Source organism: Mizuhopecten yessoensis, unplaced genomic scaffold (genome assembly GCF_002113885.1).
Source record: "Mizuhopecten yessoensis strain PY_sf001 unplaced genomic scaffold, ASM211388v2 scaffold11185, whole genome shotgun sequence".
NCBI classification, from domain to species: Eukaryota; Metazoa; Mollusca; class Bivalvia; order Pectinida; family Pectinidae; genus Mizuhopecten; species Mizuhopecten yessoensis.
In genome coordinates, this window is record NW_018408922.1 from 179,278 (window position 1) to 203,763 (window position 24,486).

General features: G+C 34.3%; 1 protein-coding gene across 3 annotated transcripts in view; it reads right to left on the reverse strand.

Annotated features, from left to right (window-relative positions):
• Positions 1–994: 994 nt before the first annotated feature.
• Positions 995–24,486, reverse strand: part of LOC110440599 (neo-calmodulin-like) — a 44,111-nt gene continuing 20,619 nt past the window's right edge. Inside the window, exons 1-5 of one of the 3 annotated variants that reach the window (XM_021483748.1) lie at positions 22,771–23,872; positions 18,326–18,356; positions 9,867–10,010; positions 6,518–6,763; positions 996–4,519 (exon numbers count right to left, since the gene is read on the reverse strand). In XM_021483748.1, the coding sequence (XP_021339423.1) occupies positions 4,479–4,519; positions 6,518–6,763; positions 9,867–10,010; positions 18,326–18,356; positions 22,771–22,872 (564 nt within the window). In that variant the 5' untranslated portion in view covers positions 22,873–23,872 and the 3' untranslated portion in view covers positions 996–4,478. Of the gene's footprint in view, positions 4,520–6,517; positions 6,764–9,866; positions 10,011–17,395; positions 17,734–18,325; positions 18,357–22,770; positions 23,873–24,486 lie in introns of those variants that run through there. The other 2 variants (XM_021483749.1, XM_021483750.1) reach the window with 2 other exon arrangements.

Here is a 24,486-nt window from a genome sequence, read left to right on the forward strand (position 1 = left end):
GTTATCTATATCATGTGATGCAGTAGAGACATTTCAATTACATATTAACACGGAGTTTATGAGCTATCTCGTGGTACAACGTGGTAAGTTGTCTGACTAAACATTAAACATTACGAGACACATTGGATGACATTGTTTAATGAATCCAACAATGTTTACCTTTCTATATAATCAAGACAACACGGATGATGTTTACAGAAAAGAACAATTAAAAACGTCAATATTCTATCAAAAGTTCCCTGGAAGTACTTCTTTTATCATTCTGAGTATGTTAAGTACAACATTGTAACTGAAACTTCTGTCTTTGATTTTAAATCAATTATTGATATTATGTACGTGTCTATTTCATGTGTAATATGTGATGGTAATAAACACTATTTACATAAGTGTGATAAAAGGAAAGTGGAGATGTCTTTAATATCGGGAAATAGAAAATTAAAGTAGTGTACAGTAATATCTTATATATGTTTATATTATAACTGTTTGCTATACTACTTGTAAATGGGCAAGCGACTAAAAATCAGAAAAAATAACGAAGCTATTTGAACTCGTCTTCGTACGAGATTATCTCATTTACCACTGAAGACACAATTGAACTCTTCCAGTTCAAAGATTGGAATAGTTCATAATGAAATTTCAGGGGTGAATGAGTTAAACATAGAGCAATGAGACGCTCTGTCTAAGCACACATTTCGCTCTTGAAATAATACGAAAACTTCTATTTGTATGTAATTCAAAATTACATAATTGCAATCTTTCTGGCACTACAGCCGTTTTGTAGATATGTTTATTAAAAGATGCCTTGCTTGCCACCTATTTAGTATTACGCATGTTTAGGTATTTCGATAAGCTCGGGAAATATCTTTCTTACTAAATCTAAATTTATTCTGCTACATCACAGAAAGATTTGTATTGCATACACCAATCAAACTAGATATAGAAAACAATATTCAACAAGTTTTGCACACCATAATAATTTCAATATATTGGGGTTGTAGTGGAAACTCTGCCAGGCGCAACAAAATATATCCATACAATTGGGTTCTCGTTCTCGAGAAAACTTTTTAAACAAAACACACAGAAAACACAGTTATCTATTTGTGACAATTTTAATGTTAATGTAAAAAAATGTTTGAAAAGAGGTACCTCAACAGAACTCTCAAATTACATTTGTAAGAATGCTGAAACAATGTATGACAAAAAGGGAAGCTCTGGACATAACGTCGATTGTAAATGATGGAAATCGTCTTATTGTGAAAAAGATGAAGTTGGCACCAGAATCTCCACAAAGTCTTAGACCTAAATCTTGTTTTAAAGTGTCGGTCCCAAATATTTATGTAGGACCCAGCTAATGTAATGTTAAGAGAAAAATGCATTAGTTGAATATGTGATGTATGCATGTTTGTGACTTAAAGTTTTGGTGTGACACTGAACCCTTGGGTACAGCATTCAAATACGTATTTGTGTCTTGATTGTATAGGTGTTACTTTACAAGACTCTTACATCACGAGGATTACCAACGCATGAATACAAACTGACCAGGGCCTTATGTTAATGAACCGGGTTCAAATTTAATCCATATTTAATGGGTGTTTTTTTTACTTAGAACTTGGAATTTTGTGTAATATTTCACATTCGTACAATAATATTTTGCTATAAACATTTCAAAATGATCCCTAGCCTAATCTTTTTTGTAGTTTACTAAATTTTGTATTACATACTTCACATCAACAGAGTGCCAGTAATATATACAATAATATCTGACTTTTGTTTGATTCATGTGTCACAGCTAGGAGTCAAAACAGGAACTTTGTTTGATCCGTTTTTTTAGCCGAGTAACAAATCATTATGAGATTATTTAACACAGGCATATAAAGAACAAACCTTAGTTTTCTTCCCAATATTTTAAACAAATTTTACAAACAAATCTTCAACAAAAATGCATTCAATCTAATTCGTCTCTTCCATTAAAACACAGAATATGACGGGGATGAGACACGCATTGAATTGTTTACTGTCAATAGCTTGACCTAAACACACAAACCATACAATATTGTTTTCTATACAAAATTTCAGTTTCAGTAAGAACAATAAACTGTGCAAGCTATGTATAACGGTGCAATGATTCCATATATATACATGTAGATTGTTTTGTTACACTCACCGATATACTTTTAAATAATGGTGTGCTACGAATCGCAATATTCGTTCATGTCGTTACTTTGTAAGTAATATAATTACTAAGTAATAACATGGAAGGCAACACACAGAGGTTGAATGAAAATAGTTTTAAAAATTTATAGCGATATACTAAATCGCAAACATTTAAATAGAAATATAATGATGTCCAATTATCGGTTATTTGTATGCAAATATTTTATTAAGAATAACATACAAACTAACTGGCAAAATTTTGGTAAGAAAAAACAGAAAATTTCACTTGAACAAGTAAGATTGAAACAACATACACGTTTTCAGTTTCAGGAGTAAGATTTGTTCCTGATTTCTGGGATATGCTTACGTTCGAGCTTCTTTTCAGAATACAATTTGCTTTACTCACAAAAGGTGTTACATGTAAAAACTGTTTAACTCTATCTGACATAATGATTTCAATTCTAATAAATAATGTAAGAAATATTAAAATTCTATTTAGGAAATGAAAAATAGCCTTAACACTTTTTTTACCACATAAATATCATGTTAAGAATTTGATTCGCCAATGCCATATTTTTGCGTATTGCTTTATTTAATAATGACGGCAATTATGCAACGCCTAAATTCAGACGATAAATATGAGGTCCTACCATCCTGGAGTCACAATGAAGAAAATGATAATGAAAATATGATAGCAATGTTGAAGAATTGGAGATGGTCTGTGATAACTTGCTTTTTTGCAAATATTGGTACACATTGTCTTTAATTTGAATAATACGGCTTTTGGATTCTTTTCTTTTATTTGTTTCACACTTTTCCTCCTAGCTGTGATAAATTGCAGAATTCTATACACAGAAATGTCATATCAACAGAAAAAATATATATAATTTTTAACCGATTAATAATCTTTAGTAAATTCCAAATAAAAATTGGGCTTAATAATTGTTTTTCGAGATATCGGATCCTGATTCTAAATATAACGTGAATACAATTCAAATAAACATTTATAAAAAAACAGTCATACCAACTTTCGCTTTCATCCCACAATCGCTCATTCGAATTAAACGGTTCAATAATAATATACAAATATTTATGTAAATGTATGTATAAATACAAATATATACAACAACAAAATAATAACAGATTAAAAGGATATAACTCCTGTATTAGGTGTCAACAAACAAACAAACAAACAAACAAACAAACACATCATAAATAAACAACCGGTAGTGGGATTGTCGCCGTCGGAAATGATATCTCTCTCTGTTTTCAAATATGGATACTCTTGAAATGGACAGTGAAGGTTTATCTAAAGACTCAAGTCTCTTGCAAAAACAATGCCGTTACTCTCTATATATAAGAGGTGAAAGCGCTAGAGAGGTCCTTAGAAACGCATTGTATTTCATGCAATTTATCAAACACTTTTAAACGAAAAAGAGGATTTTTTCCTTATCGTGAGCGATATATGTTGCATATTAAAATAGGCAATCGTCGTCTGACATTCAAATTCCTACAAAGATCACTGTTTTCGATTTATAACGTACAATCTCAACGCACTACCAACGCTTATCCTCGGCCTTCTTGGACAGCTTCATAAAATGCACAAAGATGGACTTCTGGTTTCAGAAAACGCTGTTGTTAAATTTGCTTTATCTTTAGTTTGAAGTGTCGTCTTCTCCATGAATTTAACGAGGTAGGCAAATACACAGACAAAGATTTAAAGACTAAAAGTGGATTAGGGATAGAAGATTTAGAATTTTTAGTCAATATTTCAAACATTATTAGCCATTTTGTTGTATCTGTACCTAGACATTTGTCTCGATTTTTAAGATAACATGAAAAAGAAACACATGATGTACATATCACACCATACACAAGTATGCATAGACTCAAACTGAAGTGTGCAGGTATTCACGCATCCGTTTTAGTTATAAACTCACGCAAATAACAAAGAACCCGCTCTCAATCCCTTCCATATGTAGAGAAATTTCACTCAAACGCAAGTCAGTAGCTTGCATGAAAAGGGTGGCGTCATATCTCTACTAAATATTTATTTCGATGAAGAAAACGTTTTTCTCGACCACTTTTGCAGCATGTAAGAGCACATTCTTTTTAACATCAGACTGTTTTGTCAACACCACGTCACCCGTAAGAAACATGTGAGTTAGATATCCCATGCAACCTCATCTGTCAAGGAACTTGCAAAGTAACACACCATCAAATGATGTCTTATGATGATGTAATTTGGTGACGTATCACAGGCATCACATCCGATCCTGAGGCAAAGGATAAGTTATTAATGTAGATGACGATCACCATGGTTACTACGTCAACGGATACTTTGTACACATTAGTTTGACGAATTCTGAAACAGAAGGAAAGCATCCACATTAAGAAGTTCACTGTGAAATCAAATTAGTATCAATAATTCAAAGAGACAGCTTTTAGGATATTTTTCTTATAAAACTTTAAATGTCCTCTCTGTAAATACAGTGAAACAATAAATCTTATATCGTAAACAATGATGGAACTGTGGTGTATTTCTCTACCAAGTGTAAATATTTATCAATAAAACGTCATATATATCTCTTGCTACGTGTATGATTCAATATTAAAACCCCGGTACACGGCAGCTGCTGAATACACATGTGAATCATTAGTGCGCGTGCTACTTGGCCACAACATCCGTTGCAGACTTGGGGTTATTTTGGTGGATAATTACCTTTATAAACATCTAGGGAGCTCCAACCCTCATAAGTGATATACCAACCTATTACATGTATATCGTTAGCATCCAGGTTACCCGCTTTTGAACCTTTATTTTATTACAACAAGGGATCACATATCGTATATCTACTTGTTTACTCAGCATCAATATTGTATAAATACTTTTAAGTATGTTGATAGTTTAGATATATCATATGGGGCATTGACTCTTCGATGAAATACACAACCACGGGAGAAGTTGTTGAACTCTATAATCTAAACATAGATCTTTAAAGTTTTGTCCAGAGATACATATTGATACCTATAACAGATCTTATTATTTTAATTAATTTTGAGCTGACTCTGATTGGCTGAAACAACATCATGTGACCACCTGTAAAAGTAGTTATAAACCTGAGTGGTTTGCAGGTGTTCAAAAAAGTTGGTAGAAAAAGTGTTATTGACTTGCTATAAATAGATTCTGGAATTTTTGTGAAGTCATTTAGATGCTTGATCAACACCCCATGGGAGACAAACACAGTACTGATCAAGATTAACACTGAAGTCACTTGGATGCTTGATACTGCCTATCAAAGACAAACGCAGGATTTTAAAGTGCTGCTAACTGTGCCAGTAAAATAAAGGATTGATTCAGTAATTTGATCAATGATTATTGCAGATATTTAAATGAATACTCCAGATATTTGATTAAAAAATGTTATCTTTCTGATATTTTTGTTAAGTTGGTTTTAAAATTTGTGACTAAAAAAAAAGGATTTATTTTTTATTTATTTTTACATTTTTTCTTCAATTTTGAAAATATCAATCAAAATAATAAAATTTTTGTAGCATGGTGATTTCGGTCGTGTATCGATCTCATCACCATGCTATAATTCTATAATAATTTATCTCAGAATTTATCACAACATATCAAAATGCATGCTAACTCTGGTGTTGAAAGGTGTTAGTAACAGTGTTTTTTATCAGATATTTAGTATCCGTTTACGCATAATCGTACGGTTTGTTTATTCGTACTTTATGTCCTATAAACAGTTTATGTCATTTAAGGACGAATTAGGTTTTGGTTGTGGAGGAAAACCGGGGAACCCAGAGAAAAATCACCGACCTGCGTCCAGTACCTTGCGACTGCCCCTTGCGGGCTTTGTACCGCGACCATCGGTGGAAGTCCACTGATCATAAATGGTCTGGCACTTTAAACATTGGGCCTACGCGGCCTCTTGTCTAATCTATTCATATGTAGTTTCCTTGGTCAGTCATAATAATGTAACAGGAGAGGGAAAATGCACGGCCAGACCGGGACCCTCCGAACTCTAGACGGATGCTCTACCAATTGAGCTATATGGTCGGCGACGATCAACCCATTCCAGTTCCGCTACATTCCTCCCTCCTTTAACAAAGTGTTCGACCCCGAGGACACACGAAACCCTATACCACCTTCTGTGGGTATATTTCGTTGGGCGCCAAATGTAACAGGAGAGGAAACATGAAAGGTCAGACCGGGATTCGAACCAGAGACCCTCCGAAATCTAGACGGATGCTCTACCAATTGAGCTATCTGGTCGCCGACGATCGACCAAGTCCAGTTCCGCTACAATAATAACTATATTATACTAAATATAAATTAAGGAATGTGTACCTTCATAGTTCATTCTACCGTCAAAGTCGACATCCACTTCTCGGATCATTTCTTCTACCTCGTCTTGTGTTAGTTTTTCACCTAGATTCATCATACATAGCCGCAATTCCTCTGCGTCTATATAGCCATTCCCGTCCCTGTCAAACATTTTAAAGGCCTCGCGTAGCGCCCTCTCGTGGTCTTCGTCATCAATGTCACGACTCATCACAACGTCCAGGAAACTCTCAAAGTCTACGGAGCCGGTATCTACAAATCACAAAGAAACGGAGTTATCACTGAAGATGAAATGGAGCATTCTTTATCGCAGTAATAGAAAACATATATAGAAGAAGATGGAAAGTGGACACAGCAACAAGATACACTTGTGACAAAGCACCAGTTATTTTTGACACGGAACAATAGTAAATAACACACGATGTATGTAATAGGACTGCCTGGAACAGTACATACCCCACAGCAATATTATTTTACATGTCTTATTTGATGATTTACTGTTAACGTCTGCAAAATTATCGCAAAACTTATGTCATGCACTTTTCTTGATTGTTTTGCACATTGAGGGGATATCAATCTGTAGACATTCTGCCAGTTCCGCATTTGTTACCGTTGTATTAAGAAGAGAGGAAACGAAATATTCTTTCAAGGATAATATTGAAATATATGAAAAATAAATATATGAATTGTTATTTCTTATTAGCAAAGACTTACTCAGACGTCGATATAGACAATGCTTTTTTTTTTCAAACTTATAGTTAGTGTTTTACGTTCATATATTAAACTGTTTTAGCTCATATAGGAGTTCCTCGATAACTAAGTGTGTGTCCCATCATGCGATTTGTCCAAACGATCGGTATGTAGTATACTGTTTCGCCATAAAAAAAAGTATTTGCAATACTGAACATTTCAGGATTCCATCTGCAGTTTTGTTTTATGCCGTTCAAGGTTTTCAAAGAAATATTTAGTCCAGATGTGTGTTAGAATGCCCAGTAGAATTATATAGAGTTTGGTGCCTTTTACAGACGGCAGTTGTGTAATAGGACTATCGGAAAGTGATAGTTTTACACTGAATTACGTAACCGTTGTTATGCAAAGAGGATACTTATGCACGTGATTTCTTTATAGATACGGGTACCCACAGTTGTATTATATAAATTAACACTGCGAGTAACCATAATTCGTGTTTTATTATCGACGTACATACGGGACGTGTTTATTAACACTGAATTATGCCATGTAATTGACACATGATAGATATTGATATTAAAATTGATAATCCCCATCTGGATTAAATGCAAACATGAGTTGAGATCATCAAAAACATTTCCGAAACATCGTCAAAACGAAGCTTTCATAAAACACAATTATCTAAATCCTAAACAGAGCCAGGTCGTGAAAATGTTTAATACCTGAATGAGATTCTGGCAATAAATATCCTTAAAATCGCTTAAAGACTTATTCACTAAGGTTCGAAATATACTTGTCTTTTCTGTTTTCACATTGACGTTTTTCCTTGACATTTCTAAATGTTAAAAAGACAGATTAAAGATAGGTTGAAAAAAGAAAAAAAATAAGTTAATTATTTGTTTAAGAAAATAAGGCAACATTATTATTGATTAGGAATGTTAAAAGCACAGCTGAACTCATACCCTCGGACTGTATCACGATTGCCGCGAACTTAACGACCTGCAACAGGCATGCTTATCTGGTATCAGCTATGCTTGCATTTATAATTCATAAACAAAATATCGCCCGTTCTAAATTTAGAGCCTGCATACTTGAAACACATCAGATAGACTGGAAACATTTTGGCAGTATTAAGTTGGCTCCAGGAATGGTGTTGTTTAAAAGCCTGCCAGTAATACAAACCCCTATCAACTGGTAAGTTTTTTGCAGATATTTGAATCCATGTTATTATGATTTGACATTTTAAATGCTTTATAATCTTTTTATAATATGCTTCTACACTTACTATCAAACCAGCGCCAAAACCCCGCGAATATCTCCTCAGATAGTTGGAGAATACCGCAATACTTGAACGCATCATTTGATATCAACTCCCCCATCAACCGGGGAAACTGAGAATCTGGCTGCTGTCAGAGACAACATAAATGATATAGACCTGCCTCCTATCTAGGGACGCCATCGCGATATTGCGTGTTATTATTAAAGCCACACAGTTTATAGGTATCTATATATACACAAGAATTTGACAGCTTTTCATCCTAAACAAAACGCCTATACGAATATTTGGACGTTTTGAATAAGAACCTACATTTCGATTGCGCAAAGATCTACCATCTTAATGACAATGCATCAGATATAGGATTTCAATGTAGGATTAAATTCATGTATACGCCGTTTATATAATATTCAGACTGATAGCAATCATCTTCACTCGCTGTTAAAAAGCATGGACAGCTTACAAATAGGTGTTGATGTAAGTCAAAGGGACGGAATATTGTTAATCCTAAGTTTTATTTTATATCCAATGTTTATTCAGCAAGTATTTCACGCGTGACTCTGAAACGAGTTCGCATTATACATTTCAGCATTATAAGTATTGCCGATGACACTCAGATTGTCTTTAAACAATTTTTTAATGATTAAACCGCATAGAACGTTTACTTAATGACCTATGTTCCTGTTTAAAGAATAGACCATCAAAGTAAGGGTAAGGGGTATCAGATGTTATAGTTGAACTGTAATAGTAATGATGACGTAAACACATTAAACCATGGCGTTCATAGTTATCCCACCGTTACATTAATTTAAACCTAAGCATTAAGTCGGATTGAAATGGTAACATAATTCTGACTCAAATGTTGGATATTAAATAAATGGCGTCAAGGGACCGTAACTCAGATTGTTGTTACAAGAGTGAGGTAATTAAATAAGTAAATCGCTGCTAAAGGGATTATGTAAATAATTCAGACCAATGAGGAACACTGCTAAAAAGATGATGTAATTTATAACACAATCAAATAAACCGTTATAGAGATGATGGAGTTAACAAAGGACCAATCACCTACATTGTCATAATTCTCTTTTTTTCTTTCAGGAATGTATTGTCCTATTCTTTCAGAAATGTATTGTCCTAGTCCAATAATACACACTGATATCGGAATGTATTGTAATACAACAAAAATATGCTACTGCAAATAAATTTAATCAATACCTCAAACAATCTCTAATAAAAAAAACAATATAATCATTGTTAGGTTCTCTACCAAGTTTACCTCACGCCAAAAAGCCAAAATGAAGGCTATTTTGAACGCTCAACAAAAATGAAAAGAAAACCCACAAAAAAACAATATATTGCGTCAAGGTAGGCGTGTGGTGTGGTTTTTACCTTCGGAATCTATCTCGTCAATCATTTCCTGCATCTCAATCTCGGTAGGGTTGTGTCCCAGAGCCCGCAGTACCGCCCCAAGCTTCTGTGTGGAGATGATGCCATCATGGTCCTTATCATACATGTTGAATGCTTCCTTGTATTCTGTTGAAAAAAGAAATGCCACCGAATGATCATCCGCTTTAAAATAATATCTCGAATGTTTCACATGCTGTACCAGAACCATGGGGTTTCTCTGTGGGTACTGGACAAATCCTGTGTCAATAATAGTGACTAAAATTCACCTTAATCTCTTCACTTATACCGTCAATACATACGTGAATTATCAGAAGATATCTTCACTTCTAAACTCACTTTATTTTCGCGAGAAATAAGCTTTTGCCTTCATTCGCGACGAGACCTTTCGCGATTTGAAATCATTCTCCAGTTCTTTATACAACAGATAGATGCCATTAATATTGAAATAGCGTCCTCTCAATCGCACACCAAAACCTACAAGCATAGATTCGAAAATAAGCACAAGCGAAAATATCGTGATTCTTAGCAACCGTATACACGAAATTGATAATTGACAAATGAAGCTGTTAGACTATATGATAACTTTATGCCATTTAAATTAGACGGGCTCACGCTAACTCCACAAAATATTCATATTATTTTTAAATGATCTGCTTAAATTTTATTTAATAGAAGTTAGCGTATACTTTTCTGCAAAAAGAATATCCATGATACTTTATCTGTTTCATAATTGAAATTTTACCAAATATCAGCCAGAAAGCTTGTTCTTAAAAAGAAATGTTAATGCTGACAAACAGTTCCTGGGAAATGGAAATAACCAATGCTTAAACACGACTGCCAAAACAAAACTTTAATGATGTACGAATTATTCTGTGGCTTAAGATAACACACAACACAAATTGGGATTAGCAAAGGTACTATAATCCTTCCTTGCAAACTTTCGTTAACTAAATACCTATTCGCCAATTTTATATTTGTTTTAAAATCATTTGATATGTACTATTTGTATAGTATTTGACAAAACAAACCATAAAAACGGAGCGCAATATTGCATAACACAAACCGGCACCGTTTAATTACTAAAAAGACAATAAAAGGTGGCGCGGCTGTGTGTAATGTGTGGTGTTATGGCAGGCTGAATATTTTTGCAACCACTTTGTAAGTGATCAACCAAGAATTTAACATCACACTATTAGTACCATATGTTACGTCTGGCATTGAGGCCTCTTGGATGAGGGGAACACATATGAAACAACTTATGCATGTACCAATTTATATTTTTAAGGAGCTATGATAAATTTCTCGAAGGTTCCTTGTTCTAAGTTTTTTTACATACAATATTTATGTTTAATTAGATGTTTTACATCAAACCTGAATATATCAATCTTTGTAAGCAATAGATGTGATCAAAAGTAGTCATTGTATACAAAACGGTTTATTTTATCAAATACACTACACATTATAACATGTTGAAAGATAAGTGTAAAATGTAAGTTTTGATTGTCATCACATGTATAAATTTTAAATTAATCTGCCTCGAATACGACGATCCCACGATTCTCTCAATTCATATAACAGTCGTAAAGGAGACTAACCTAGACAAAACAGACAAAAGGAGATAATTGTATATTAAATACTAGATGAAATTCTATTACATACAATCGAATATTGAACAATCAATACCATCTTACTTGCAGATTAATATCGTTTTCTAAAGTAACATAGAAAACAATTATACATCAGCGTCATCGTAAAGAACCACTTTCGGAACACACAGTCGTTGACATATAGGACAGTACCAACTTCCAGGGACACATACAAAAAAGGAACATTCCACAAGCCATGATGGGCAAATAGGCAATTATTGTCTTTGAAAGAAACTTCCGATCAGTGTCAAAAACTACCAAAAACACTACTGAATGAATTTCGTTCAATCTTGCAAAATATTATGCAAATCATATGAGCGTCATACAGGCATTTTATTATAATGCAATCTTTACATAACATTGTTTTGGTGTACCTTCTCTTTCGAGAAATTGTAACTTGAGGTGTGTACATCTGCAGGGGTCTGAGATGCCATAAAGCCATGCAATACCGTAGCTCATACGAAACTAATAAACAGATTCGTTAAACCCTTACCTGTACAGCAATTAATTGACGTTCTACGTTGTTCTTTTTATCTGATAATAAAAGGGTTTTTTCATAGCCTTTAACTTATATCTATGTTAACTGAATTTAAGTTGGGTGGTCGTTGGTGCAGTGGATAACGCAATCGCGGTTTGGTTTCGATTTCTGATCGAACATGAAAAAGTATTAGGTAATCTGCCCGACCACGTTGGTTTTCTCCTGGCACTTTGCATTGGTTTCCTCTCCCATTAAGACCCTATGCGCGCATCCATCCGACCTAACAGGAGTGATTGACATATGTTTGAAAACTTGTTTCAAAGTTGTTGTAAAATAAAATAAAGTTAATATATATAAAGTATACCCAACACTCTCTAATAACTTGAACGACTTCATTTATTTCAGCATGGAAAATGAAGCTTAGGGGTATGTATCTGCTGATGTGTGGTAGACTTGACTATTATTTCTGTTTTTCCTTTCCGTATAAGCGTGTTCTTAAACGTGTATAATGAAATGTAACAATATTCTTTACATACTATAGCTTTAGGACAGGCGTTCAAGGTTTGTGTTAAATGCTGGATACAGTAAGATTTAAGACAAGCAATTTAATTTAGTTTATATTATCAACATGGAGTCGATTATAGTTCATACATAATCATATAAACACACAGCCGGTGGTCTCTAAACAGCAGAACAAACTACTTAACCAACAAATAATACATTTCAAGATTCGATTTGTTTTTGCGTTATTTGATAGTTACGAACAAAGGATGAGATAACGAATTTGCCATTAAGTTTGAGGTACAACGAGATCCAATCATGTGGTACTAGTTAGTAGATGTTTGTAGAGTGTGCTTCCAATAACACGAATTTTGTAACTTTTTAACGTCATTAAAATCATAAAGAAAAACAATCCTATATGTGAAAAAACGAAGGATTGCTTATCATACAGTTCCATTTATAACACATTACAAAAAACGTACGTATCAAAAAGTGCACCAATCAGAAGAAAGCACAGATAAGTCAAAATAAAAGGCGTGTCTGTTCGTAAAAATGCTTATTTTTTCTCAGCTTAAAACTGGTATGACCATTTTGATATTTTTTTATTTATTTTTAATAATTGAAAACAGCACTGAACTTTCAATGTCACTACCGCGGTTCTAACTTTGATTACTTGCCATTACTTGAATTTGACCCAAACTTAGACCGTGGGTGTCGTCAATCAAGCTCAACACTCTTACCATTGTGGAACACATTGACTTATTCTCCTTGTACGTTGATGATATTTTGCCCTAGTTTTCTCACTTTTCGAGTTTGTTCACACCGTGGTAATCTCGTGCTGTTTAAAAAAAGCCACTTACATGATGCTGTTTGTTGTACATGACAGTGCTTAGTATTAACACAACATAACGGTCAATAAACGTGATTGTTTTGATAAGAAATAGAATAACAATAGAAATAATTGCATTGTTGGTTCACCCCGAAACTTGCCCAGGGCTGCCTTTGTGGTTGTGATTACTATTGCTCCAGTCAACATGTTTGTTAGAGAACGCGAACAGACTATTCGACACCGGAACACGTGTATTGTGTTGATTTGAGGTACTAACAAGCGGAGTGCACACGTTTTGATGAGGACGAGCAGCTCGTGGCGTACACCAGATGGCGGATATGAAACTCGTCATCATATCTTAGTCTGACAGGTACTGGGGCTGATGAAGTTATACAAAACATGTAGAAACAGAACGTACTGGTGCAAAAAATAGAATACACCAGTACAAATAACTCCACTAACATATCTACCGAGCAAAAAAAGACAACAGTTGCTCAAAGTAAATTCAAATGTTTACACTAACAGGGTTTTCCAATATAAATTTGATCCTTATATATATCAATAGAATCTTTCCTTAACAATCTCTAACAATGAAATTAGGTAGGATGTTTTAGATTTTGCTTTATTCCTACTTGAAACTTTAAAAAACATCTCGCAAACTCTTACTAAGCTGTAAGTTGCTGGGGTAACAGTATCATCATACATAAACATATCGTATGCCTATGATTCTGAGAGGGAAATTGTTGAAGGACGTCTGAATCAGAACATTGTTGTTGTTTTTGTTCATGTTGTCTTTCTCTCTTATTTGATATTTCTGTTTCATATTGTGTTCTCATCATGCCCGTTTTGATTTTCCCAATTTTAACCAGTTGCTTTGACGGTATGGTATGACATGTCCTTGTTTAAACACGCTGTGGAACATTTTGCTTTGCTTCGGTAGGTTTTGACGTCCTGGTATATTTTGACTTATTTATTGACGGTGTGGTATACATTATGTATTATGCATGTTCGCTGCAGAATAATATCTCGTTTATTTTTGTTGACACTATGAAGTATAGTGTGTCCTTGTGTTTTGGCGCTGCGGTATGGTTCGTCTTGGTATGTTGACGCAGGGGTATAGTATTGTATGAAAGTGTGTAAGCGATGCGATATAACTTGTGTGGTAATTCTGTGGTATATTTTGACGTTATGTGTTGAGGTTGTGTTATATTTTGTCCTTGTATGTTGAAGCTATGGTAATGTTGCCGTTGTATTTGGACTTGGTGGTTTATTCTGTCTTTTTATGTTGAAGCTGTGGTATATTTTGTCCTTACAGTATATGTTGACGCTGTGGTATATTTTATCCTTACAGTATATAATGACGCTGTGGTATATTTTGTCTTTACAGTATATGTTGACGTTGTGGTAGATATTGTCGTTACAGTATATAATGACGCTGTGGTATATTTTGTCCTTACGGTATATGTTGACGCTGTGGTATATTTTATACTTACAGTGTTTGTTGACGTTGTGGTAGATTTGTCCTTACAGTATATAATGACGCTGTTGTATGTTTTGTCCTTACAGTATATGTTGACGCTGTGGTATATTTTATCCTTACAGTGTTTGTTGACGTTGTGGTAGATTTTGTCCTTACAGTATATAATGACGCTGTGGTATGTTTTGTCCTTACAGTATATAATGACGCTGTGGTATGTTTTGTTTACATTTAATGGTGAGGAAATTATGAATTGGTAATCCTAGATATATTTAATGTAGTGCTATAAAGACACAGTTAAGGTATAACAACTGCACATATTTGTTACAGAGGTGATCAAGTTACATCCATGCTACTGACGAAGGTTTCGCTGACGTATCTGCACAATATCACAAGCCTGTTTGTACTACAGGATTCACCACACTTGTATTCAATGAAGTTGTCTGTTTTTTACCTTTTTACCTTTTATTTCTGACTCATTTGAAGAAACTGATGCGTTTGAAATATATAAAAGCATATTCTAAGCTAAAAATGGTCATTTAAGTTCTATTCAAACATTGATTTCTCACGCTAAAATGATGTTTTCGCTAACTGTTAACTTGATTTTGAAAGACAAATTTCTATTAAAGTATTTAACTTTTGGTTTTCAACAAACGGACACCAGGTGTGTGCAAGAGTATGCCGCATGCCTTTTTTGTCATTGTTTGATAAACAGGTAAAATCTTTTGATGTAAAAAGGCTCAACAGTGCAGGGTTTATCGTATACACCAACAGTTATCAAAAATGATAAAGATACTTGAATATATTTCAATATTTTCAATCAAAACAAAAGCAAGACTCCTATATTTTACTTAACCTAATGTCTCCAACTAACGCTTATAATTTACAAGTCTAATTTTTACAATAATTTATTATTTGGCATTACATTGAAATCCTACGTTATTGCTTTAATAAAATGAGGACGAATTTATAGCCAGACATATTTATCAATAGGTAGCAGTATTACAACGATCTTGATGTTATCTGAGCATTATCAAGTACGCTTAATGACGGTAGCAGTTAATTGTATACGTTTATGAGCGCATACTTAATATGATTGCTATGGACTCCATCTGGCTTTTACGTTTCGGGTTTTTTGTTTTTCATTTTATCTATTTATATTTGTTTGTTTTTCTCATTATTTTCCCAGCAAAGCTTAAGTAGCTGCTCCCACAGTAAGGCCCTGCGTTCTTCCATCCGAGCTGACAAGAGTAATTAATATAATTTGGGAAAATAAATTGCTTCATTATTGTTGTACATGTACAAGAAATAATTTCTAATTTTATAATGAAGTAAATCGTAAATTGAGTTTAAAGATATTTAAATAGTACGACATGGTCTTGGAACATAGATTTATACCTTAGACGAAGGAGAAAACAACCGATTTTCTTTGAAATGCTAGAATTCAATGAGTCTCTTAGCAACACTGACGTCACAGTATAATCTGACTTGTTTGTACCTTCGCGAAATAAAAGAAAGAAGTCAGATCGACCAAAGGTAAAAACATATGTGGCAGCGATTTCCTTCTTTATATGCAGTTTAAATATAAAAAAGCACTAAACATCTCTGGCGATATCCTATTTATATGCTCAGTTCAAATAGCTTCTCAAAAAACTTGGACACCCAATTGAAAATATCATTCAACTTTTGATATATAAAATCAATCAAGTTTTGTCCACCGGCCATTTTACTCTTTATTTATCGATGACGTAGACTTGTTAGTGACTATTTTCCTATTATTCAATTGAGAAATGAAAACGTTTTAAAATTTAAATGTCCTTTGCTGTAATTCAAACAAGTATGCCAAACAAATACATACAATAATTTGCATTATAATCCAACAGGTCATCTAGAATCAGTTTGGATTTCCATATCATCATTTATCTTATTAAAGTTGCGTGTAGCGATCCTATCTGCGTAGCACAACAATGTATATGTCAGTTACAAAACTGATCGCGTTTGGTTCTAAATTATGAATAGGAAATAACGTCAATTGGCATTCCGATGCCACCATTTCATCTTATAAACACTGTGGTACAACCACCGACGGTTGTTATGTACAGTTATTATCTTTGTACGTTTAAGTATCTACTTCCGGTTCGCAATTGCTTTAGTGTGTCAAACAATATGGTTCCATTAGTGCGTGGTTAGAGAAACAATGTCTGTCAGATGTGTTATTACAAGTTACAGCAGCAACATGGGGAGACGTGTTACGAGTCCTATAGGAGACGTCACCTTCCTATTATTGCGGATGTCTTCAAGTGTTATAACTAGAATCAGGGTTTGCATATTTTTTTAAAATTATTTTGGCGCTAACATTGCAATCCCAAATAAGTTTCATTCAATCACTTACTCAATTTAATTTTAAAATGACGGATACGTCTAAGAATTTTAAAGAGAGTGAAATTGTATACATGAGTAAAAACTAACCTTGGCATAGCAAAACGATTTCAGCAAACCAATAACGATGTTTGATTTCAATGAAAGATAATATATCAAAATTTCCAAGTTATAATTTCTTTTTAGCATTTGTGATCTTACCTTGTGGATCCACTCGAAACATGGCTGTTTATTCCAAGTCACAAAGGGAAAGGATGGATATGAATAAATAAATAAATCCTGCTATCTCAAAAAAGAGGGAGGGATTTCGAACCCTGACATAGCATTGGTGCTAGGCCGTACATTGGTTTTCAATCCGCCCGTGCACAAGTGAACTCTAGCCTCTGAGGCACAGAACGAGAGCATATATACTACTCTGTATAATTAGGTAGCCATTGTGTCTTTGATGTAACGACTTTCAAGCTTGTATGTGCAATGGCGCCGTAGAGCCAAGAAATCTACCACCAATCCATCAAAGTGAGCAGACAGTGGCAGGTAGGAAACGAACACATCAACAGTGAGATTCTTGATGTTTTCCTAAAACTTGTATGCTAGGAGACAGCGTATCAAAAATAGAATCTCAAACCATTTAGACCGTTTGTGTACAGCGTACTCAGATGATGCCAGAGCACTTAAGTATATTTCATAGAAGATTGTTGTTGAAAAGACAATGGAAAGCAATATAGCAAAGTGGTTAGAAAACACTTGGAATACAGAACAGACAAAATATTAATGAACTCCAACTCATTTTAGCTATATATTTTTTCTACTTGCATGATATGTTAAAAACTCACTCCGTCTTATCAATGATTTACCGAAAAGTATTATAAGATATAAAGATCAAAGCTCAATAATGAATTAACATATCATTGATTTCACTTTACAGTTCATCCTCGATTTAATGCTTTTCCTTTTTATTTGTCACTTTGCTACCTACCAACATTTTTCAAGTCCTCATTTTTTGGGGTGTTTTCACGATTCTTTTATATCTTTTCCTCTAAATATCAACATATCCTTTATAATGCCAAAATATTGTTTTACGGCAGTATAACGAAGGTTTACTATACTTAGATATTTTTGTGATATACATACCATGAACTTTGTCCTCGGTCAACTGGCTCAACTAAAAAGAAAAGAATGAAGTCAGAAGCTTGTATTAAAAAAATATTATAGATTAGTTTACACATGTTTGAAAATCTTATATAAAAGCATTCATAATTTGCTGACAGACAAAACAATCGAGACAAAAGAACAATACGACGATATATATACGGGTACAACTAAAAGTATTAAGATACACCTACAGTATCAATACTTTGTTTGGGTAAACCAATATAAAACATAGGTTTAAAAGAAAAAGTGTTACTACATTGTTCGTATCCAGCGGTAGGTTCGGGTTTTGGAAATAACTTTTACAGACGGAAGAGTTTTCATAGATTCACCTCAACTAGTATAAAATCGGAAATTTGACAGCGCAGCAAATAGATACCTTATTACAGTATATATTGTGTACATACACAGACCGGTCTTACGGTACATTATCACGATTTGTGCAGCGTGTCTAATGTTTACTTTAACATCAAAACATTAACATAAAAAATAAAGTACTTCATATATGTAGCTGTTTTTTGGTTCCTTGTTTTGTTAATTTGGTCTTGTTTTAGATTTGTTTATTTATTTTGTTATTGACTTACACGTCGACTTATAAATTCGCCTTTTGTTTGATTGTTAAATTGCCAACTTTCAGGAAGGTTTCAAAGAAAAAAAAAAAAAAAATGATCCCTACTTAACAGTTTTTTGACAGATCGATTCTGCAGCAGAAATATCTCACAGGGTAAATATAAGATTTCAGCATGGAAATAATTTACGGTGCGCGTACAATGTATTACTTCTCTGCACGAAAATGTTCCAAAGGACGACAATGCTTATTACCAGTGTACGTGAGAAGGGTAGCCCTCAGGACCTATCATATTTCCGCACTTGATTAAACTCATTGGACACATATTTAGGTTCCAGACGAGAATGACCCCTCGGATGTGTACGAACCAGAATAAGCTACCGGACAAATGACTCATTGACATTTAGACCAATTAATTAAATCCCGGAACCAACGCATTGCAAAACCAGCTGCCGACAATAACGCCCTACGTCATCGGAGTTAATGGATTTCACACGGCCTGTCGTCTGCTTGCACGAGGATGCTTCCAACAGCATTCTCTGTCAATCATAGACCTGACACATCATCAATAAGAAATAAGTTACATTTCTACTGGCTTTTCGACAAAATTACATTCATTTGGTAAGTAGTGTCAAACAATATAACTTTGTCATGCAATGTCGAAAAGGAAACTGACTTGCTGCAAAAACTGCTCATTATAAAAAGTTCGTTAATATCAATATAAGCAGCTAGTGTACCCTTTAGTCAAATTATGGAAAAACATAATAACCCTATTTACTTTTTCCTGTCTATCACGCTATAACGTGGCAGAGTACCAATGATGTATTTTTGGGGAATATTTGATCCCTGTCATGTTATGTCTGGTTATACTGTTTGATTGACAGCATAGCAGTTATCTCTAAATACATGAAGAAGAACACGGTTACGACTCCTGTTAAGAAACTCATCAGCGTACGTTAGAAGGGTCAGTGCTTATTTTTTCAAACCAAACATCTTTGTAAAAAATGAGTTGAATTCGAATTTGGATGTGCTATAGAGATAGATATTGTCTAAATATTTATCCTAATTTCCCGTTTAGATATCCGATGCAATGCGTCTACGACACCGGGGGTTGAATCAACGTTAACGAATACAGATTTCGCAACCGCACAGATACTGTTCGACTTAAAGATGGGTTCACCTACATTTTTCGCATATTTAAGCATCATGTTGGTTTTCTAGACTTAATACATTCAACAGAGCTAAACAGCATTTAACAGAATGTATGAATGAATGGTATTGTTTGATAGGTTTCAAGTCACATCACCATCGACTGTCAGATTCCTTAAGTCATACGGTTTGTGCGTGTGCTATATATCAATGTACTTTCAGATAATGGGTTCTCAGAATATACCTTTCATAGAGAAGTGCAGTTAATACATACGTAACACTTTTGTAATTTACATACAATGTAATGACCTTATATATAATATTTAGTGGTTTTCTGCACAGACTTTCAAGTTAATTTTTAAAATGTGTTACTTAACTTCGTATTACAAGTGAATAGTGTATGCCTTTAGGTGGTTAGCTTTTCTGTAATGCTTTATGTTATAAGCAGATTCTGCATTGACCAAAACAAAAACAAAAAGATAATCATTTTGACGATTCGCGAACGATTAAGCCATACCATTGTATACTTGTACTTATCAAAATGGAACACACATGGGTTCTTTGTATATCTGAAAATTAAAAAAAAGTATAATTCTAAAAAAAGTTACTTTCAATATTTTTCAACAGTATCTTATGATGGATAAATGATAAATGAAGGCACATGTCCCTTTTTTATATATATGTAATATGTCTACATATGTTGCCGAACATTTTGGGCAATTATTTTGTTCTTTTCATTTTTGATGCTACTGAAAGTCTTTAATAGACAACATGGTCAAATGGTGCAATACAATCTTCCTTTTATTTGGCTTTCTATATCGAAATTTCAACTTTTAAATGCAATATTGTTTATTTCGTATATCTTGTAACAATTTGCTTCATAAAAATCTTAAAACTGAAATATATGTCAATATCTCAAATTCTTAATTCTGATGTTCTTGTGCTGGTCTTCCATGTTATATAGTTCTGGTCTGTGACCACAATTACAGCTTTCCGGACAATGTGAATCCGTTATAGGACACTACATTGCGTAACGTATTGAAGCCCTGACAGAACGTCCACAACTCTGACGATTTCGAAGTAGGTTTCCTAGCCCCTTCTTACAATGTACATAAATCCCGAACAAATAGTGATATAAACATGTAAATTATGTAAAACTCAATTATTTTGTTAAAATCAAGAAGGAGCATATTTAAGTTTTTGCACAATGTTATGTAATTTTAATTAACATAACATGGCAATAATGGTACAGTCAATGACAGCATTGACTTGCAGGTTAACGGGTATGTAGTACGACCATAAAAAATTATAATAATACGCTCTTAAATAACAAGTTCGTTCATTTTCCCATGTAACTAAATTTAATAAAATGAAGCTTTAAAAAGTAAAATGATATTTATATATATACAATGTATCATATCTGAAAACTATATTTATGTTATTTTATGCATTAGAATCCGGATGTGCTTAAAATCGCTGCGGTGTTTAAGCTGGAGAGGGCATTCCTGCAATGCACGGAAAGGTATCTTAAGTAGCATTATCTATGTCTGTTTTTGAAATGGTTTCAACGAGATTGTGTCTCCACATGGGACCGTAAATTCAATTGCAATTTGCCGTAGATATTCCATCGCGTTGCGTAAGTATCTTTTGTACAGTGATAATATACACATCAAACCGTTCTCGTAGAATTGCCTGTAAGTGAGTAGTAGCGATAACTTGGTATATATAAATGTTACGCCACAATATACATTGGTACCTATGGTTTCGCTACAGGTTTACGACGACGGTCCCGGCAAGATAACGGCAATTGACACAAAGGTAAAATGCAATTAAGAGGGTTTTGGATATAAATAGAAGGTATATCAATACAATACGTTGACGCTATATATATCTACATTGATCTTATCTGTTGAGTTAAGAAGCAGATATGATTAAGGAAAGATTTGATGTCTGATTTCTATCATTGTACAAACTGGAACATAAGACATAAACATAATTTTCTGAAGAAACTTTTATATAACTAAAATCATGAACAAAACTTTCCTAAAAACACATTTGTTGTTATTTTGTCATCTCAATAATTCCAAAATAAAAGGATATAAATATATTTTTATCATATTTTTTGGAATATTTGCCAAATTGCTTATTTATAGTTGGAGTATCTTAAACACAATCTATATTGGACAGACACATTGTTAACAATTATCTAGGATAAGCTACAACATGCTTCGGATTCACCCAAGTGATTAATACATGGTTTTTCGGATTTTCCAATTGCGAGGTTTCTAAACATTATTTTTAGTTTTATATTTATTATAGTTTTTTGTGATGAACACTTATTTTCAAAATGATTACATCTACATATCAAATAAACGGTCAATAGTACAATAGCACAAAGAAACATAATTATGTAAATATTTTGGATATTTCTTCACACGTTATGAGTGATTGAACTTCCAAATGTGTGTGTATTTGTTCTTACCGACCAACGTTTTGTGCCAAACTCACGCTTTCAAGCCTGAATCTCAGACATCAGGCACATTGTTACCAAGGATGGCGTGCCACTAACAACACAAATCACATCAAACAAACCAAATCCTAGCTTAAATCACACCGACAGTCCTCCCACGTCCGACACACATCTGCAACAGATGGTTGGACGTCAGGAGAAGCCGCGTATGTATTACGTGACCTTCGGACGTTTGCTCACCGGTATGAGGTCCCCGCTGGAGTCCCGTCTGCCTTGCTTGGCTAATTTTGTGATAATAATCCGAAGATCCAATTCAGAAGACATTGTAATGTTTCTGGACATTTTTAATCCCGTTTGTCCCAGTGTGACGTCTGGTTGATGTTACTCTGTCGTTTCGATAATTTTGATAAATCCAATAACGGCACAATGGCAGTCGTATCTAGTACAATCGCACCACTAGGTCCTTGCATTATTATATCACGGTTACAGTACTTGTGTGACGAATAGGCTCTATAGCCATGCCTATCGAATACACAAGACGATGACAGGGATACATATATATTACGTCTCCAGCACGTAACAGCTCTAAACAAACCAGCCTGCCGAAACACCACTGATTACCACCAAGACAAATCGGTACAGAAAAAAATGCCGGCCATTGGAAGAGAACTCAGTGGTCGAGTATTAACCGTAAAAGGAACACTTTTGTTGGTGGAACATCTGGCCGCAAAAAAAACATTACGCAAGTTTATTGCCATGTGCAATCCGAGTGTATGTTATTAACGTTGTTCGTGTTATCAAACATACGGAAAGAAACTTTGAAGCCGTGTACGTCTGGAATGCCAAGGAAGGGTTAAAGTATATCTCTGCTGTGTCCTAATAGGCCACTGTAGTAAGATTGCTACGTACTATGTCAAATTATAATGCAACTAGAACATGTAACGAAGGCCATAAAATCGTCCATTACTTCTTAAAAAGTATTTCGTTTGGTATAGTCTTTTCTCCGAATTAGAAGTTCCGGATTTTTTTGTAGTCGATATTATATTGCTATGATTTTGGAACTGCCGTTTAATGAATACCATCCGGCTAGGCGTTCGGTGTTGACTAGAACTAATTTGTCCTTGCTAATGCTCTTATCAGCACACCGAAGTGTTGAGGTGCTAAATCATAGTGACACATACTGGGTATGACAACAGTCCCACTGTGACACTATGCATAGGAACGTTACTATTGGCAGTGCATCAGCTGCTAAATGCAGGGGGAACGCGTGTACAATGATTTTACATCAATTAACACGCAAATAATGTGGTAAAACACCGTCCTCTAGCTCCCGAGGAATTGTTTTACACGTGTATACACGCGTGGTTGTAACACACGTGCACTGTGCCTGGCTAATCGTATATCAAAGACATGTTATGTCACTTAGTCATAACTGCGTATATAAACATAACTTGGAAATTGCACGTGAATACAACTAACACAGGTGCATGTAATTGTTGGCAGGCACTGGCTGTGATGTTGATACATGCGTACGTATATTTACAGCACTGTCCCGACAGTCTGACGGAATGCACTGTGTATGTAAACCGTGGGACTCAATAAATTGACAAGTTTTTTGTTGGATGTGCGTAAACCAAAACTTGTCTCATGTAACAAGACAACTGCTTAGTTCACAAATTATTGATGACAATATCCATCAAACGAAAACGACAAAGTATTATATTCCACCTCGGGGACATTTACTGACCTTTCCAGTGGTGAACAGTTTCCCACCTATACGTCTCCGAAGCAGTAAAACATACACCATGGTTGCTATTTTAGTCCTTAATGTGAGCAGCCGACATTGAAAGCATTACACCATTTACATCTAAATGCATGGAAAACATGCCACAGATTCAATCTAGATAGAAATTATTGTTTCCTCCAATTTCGTTATCTTATCAAACGCTTGAATCA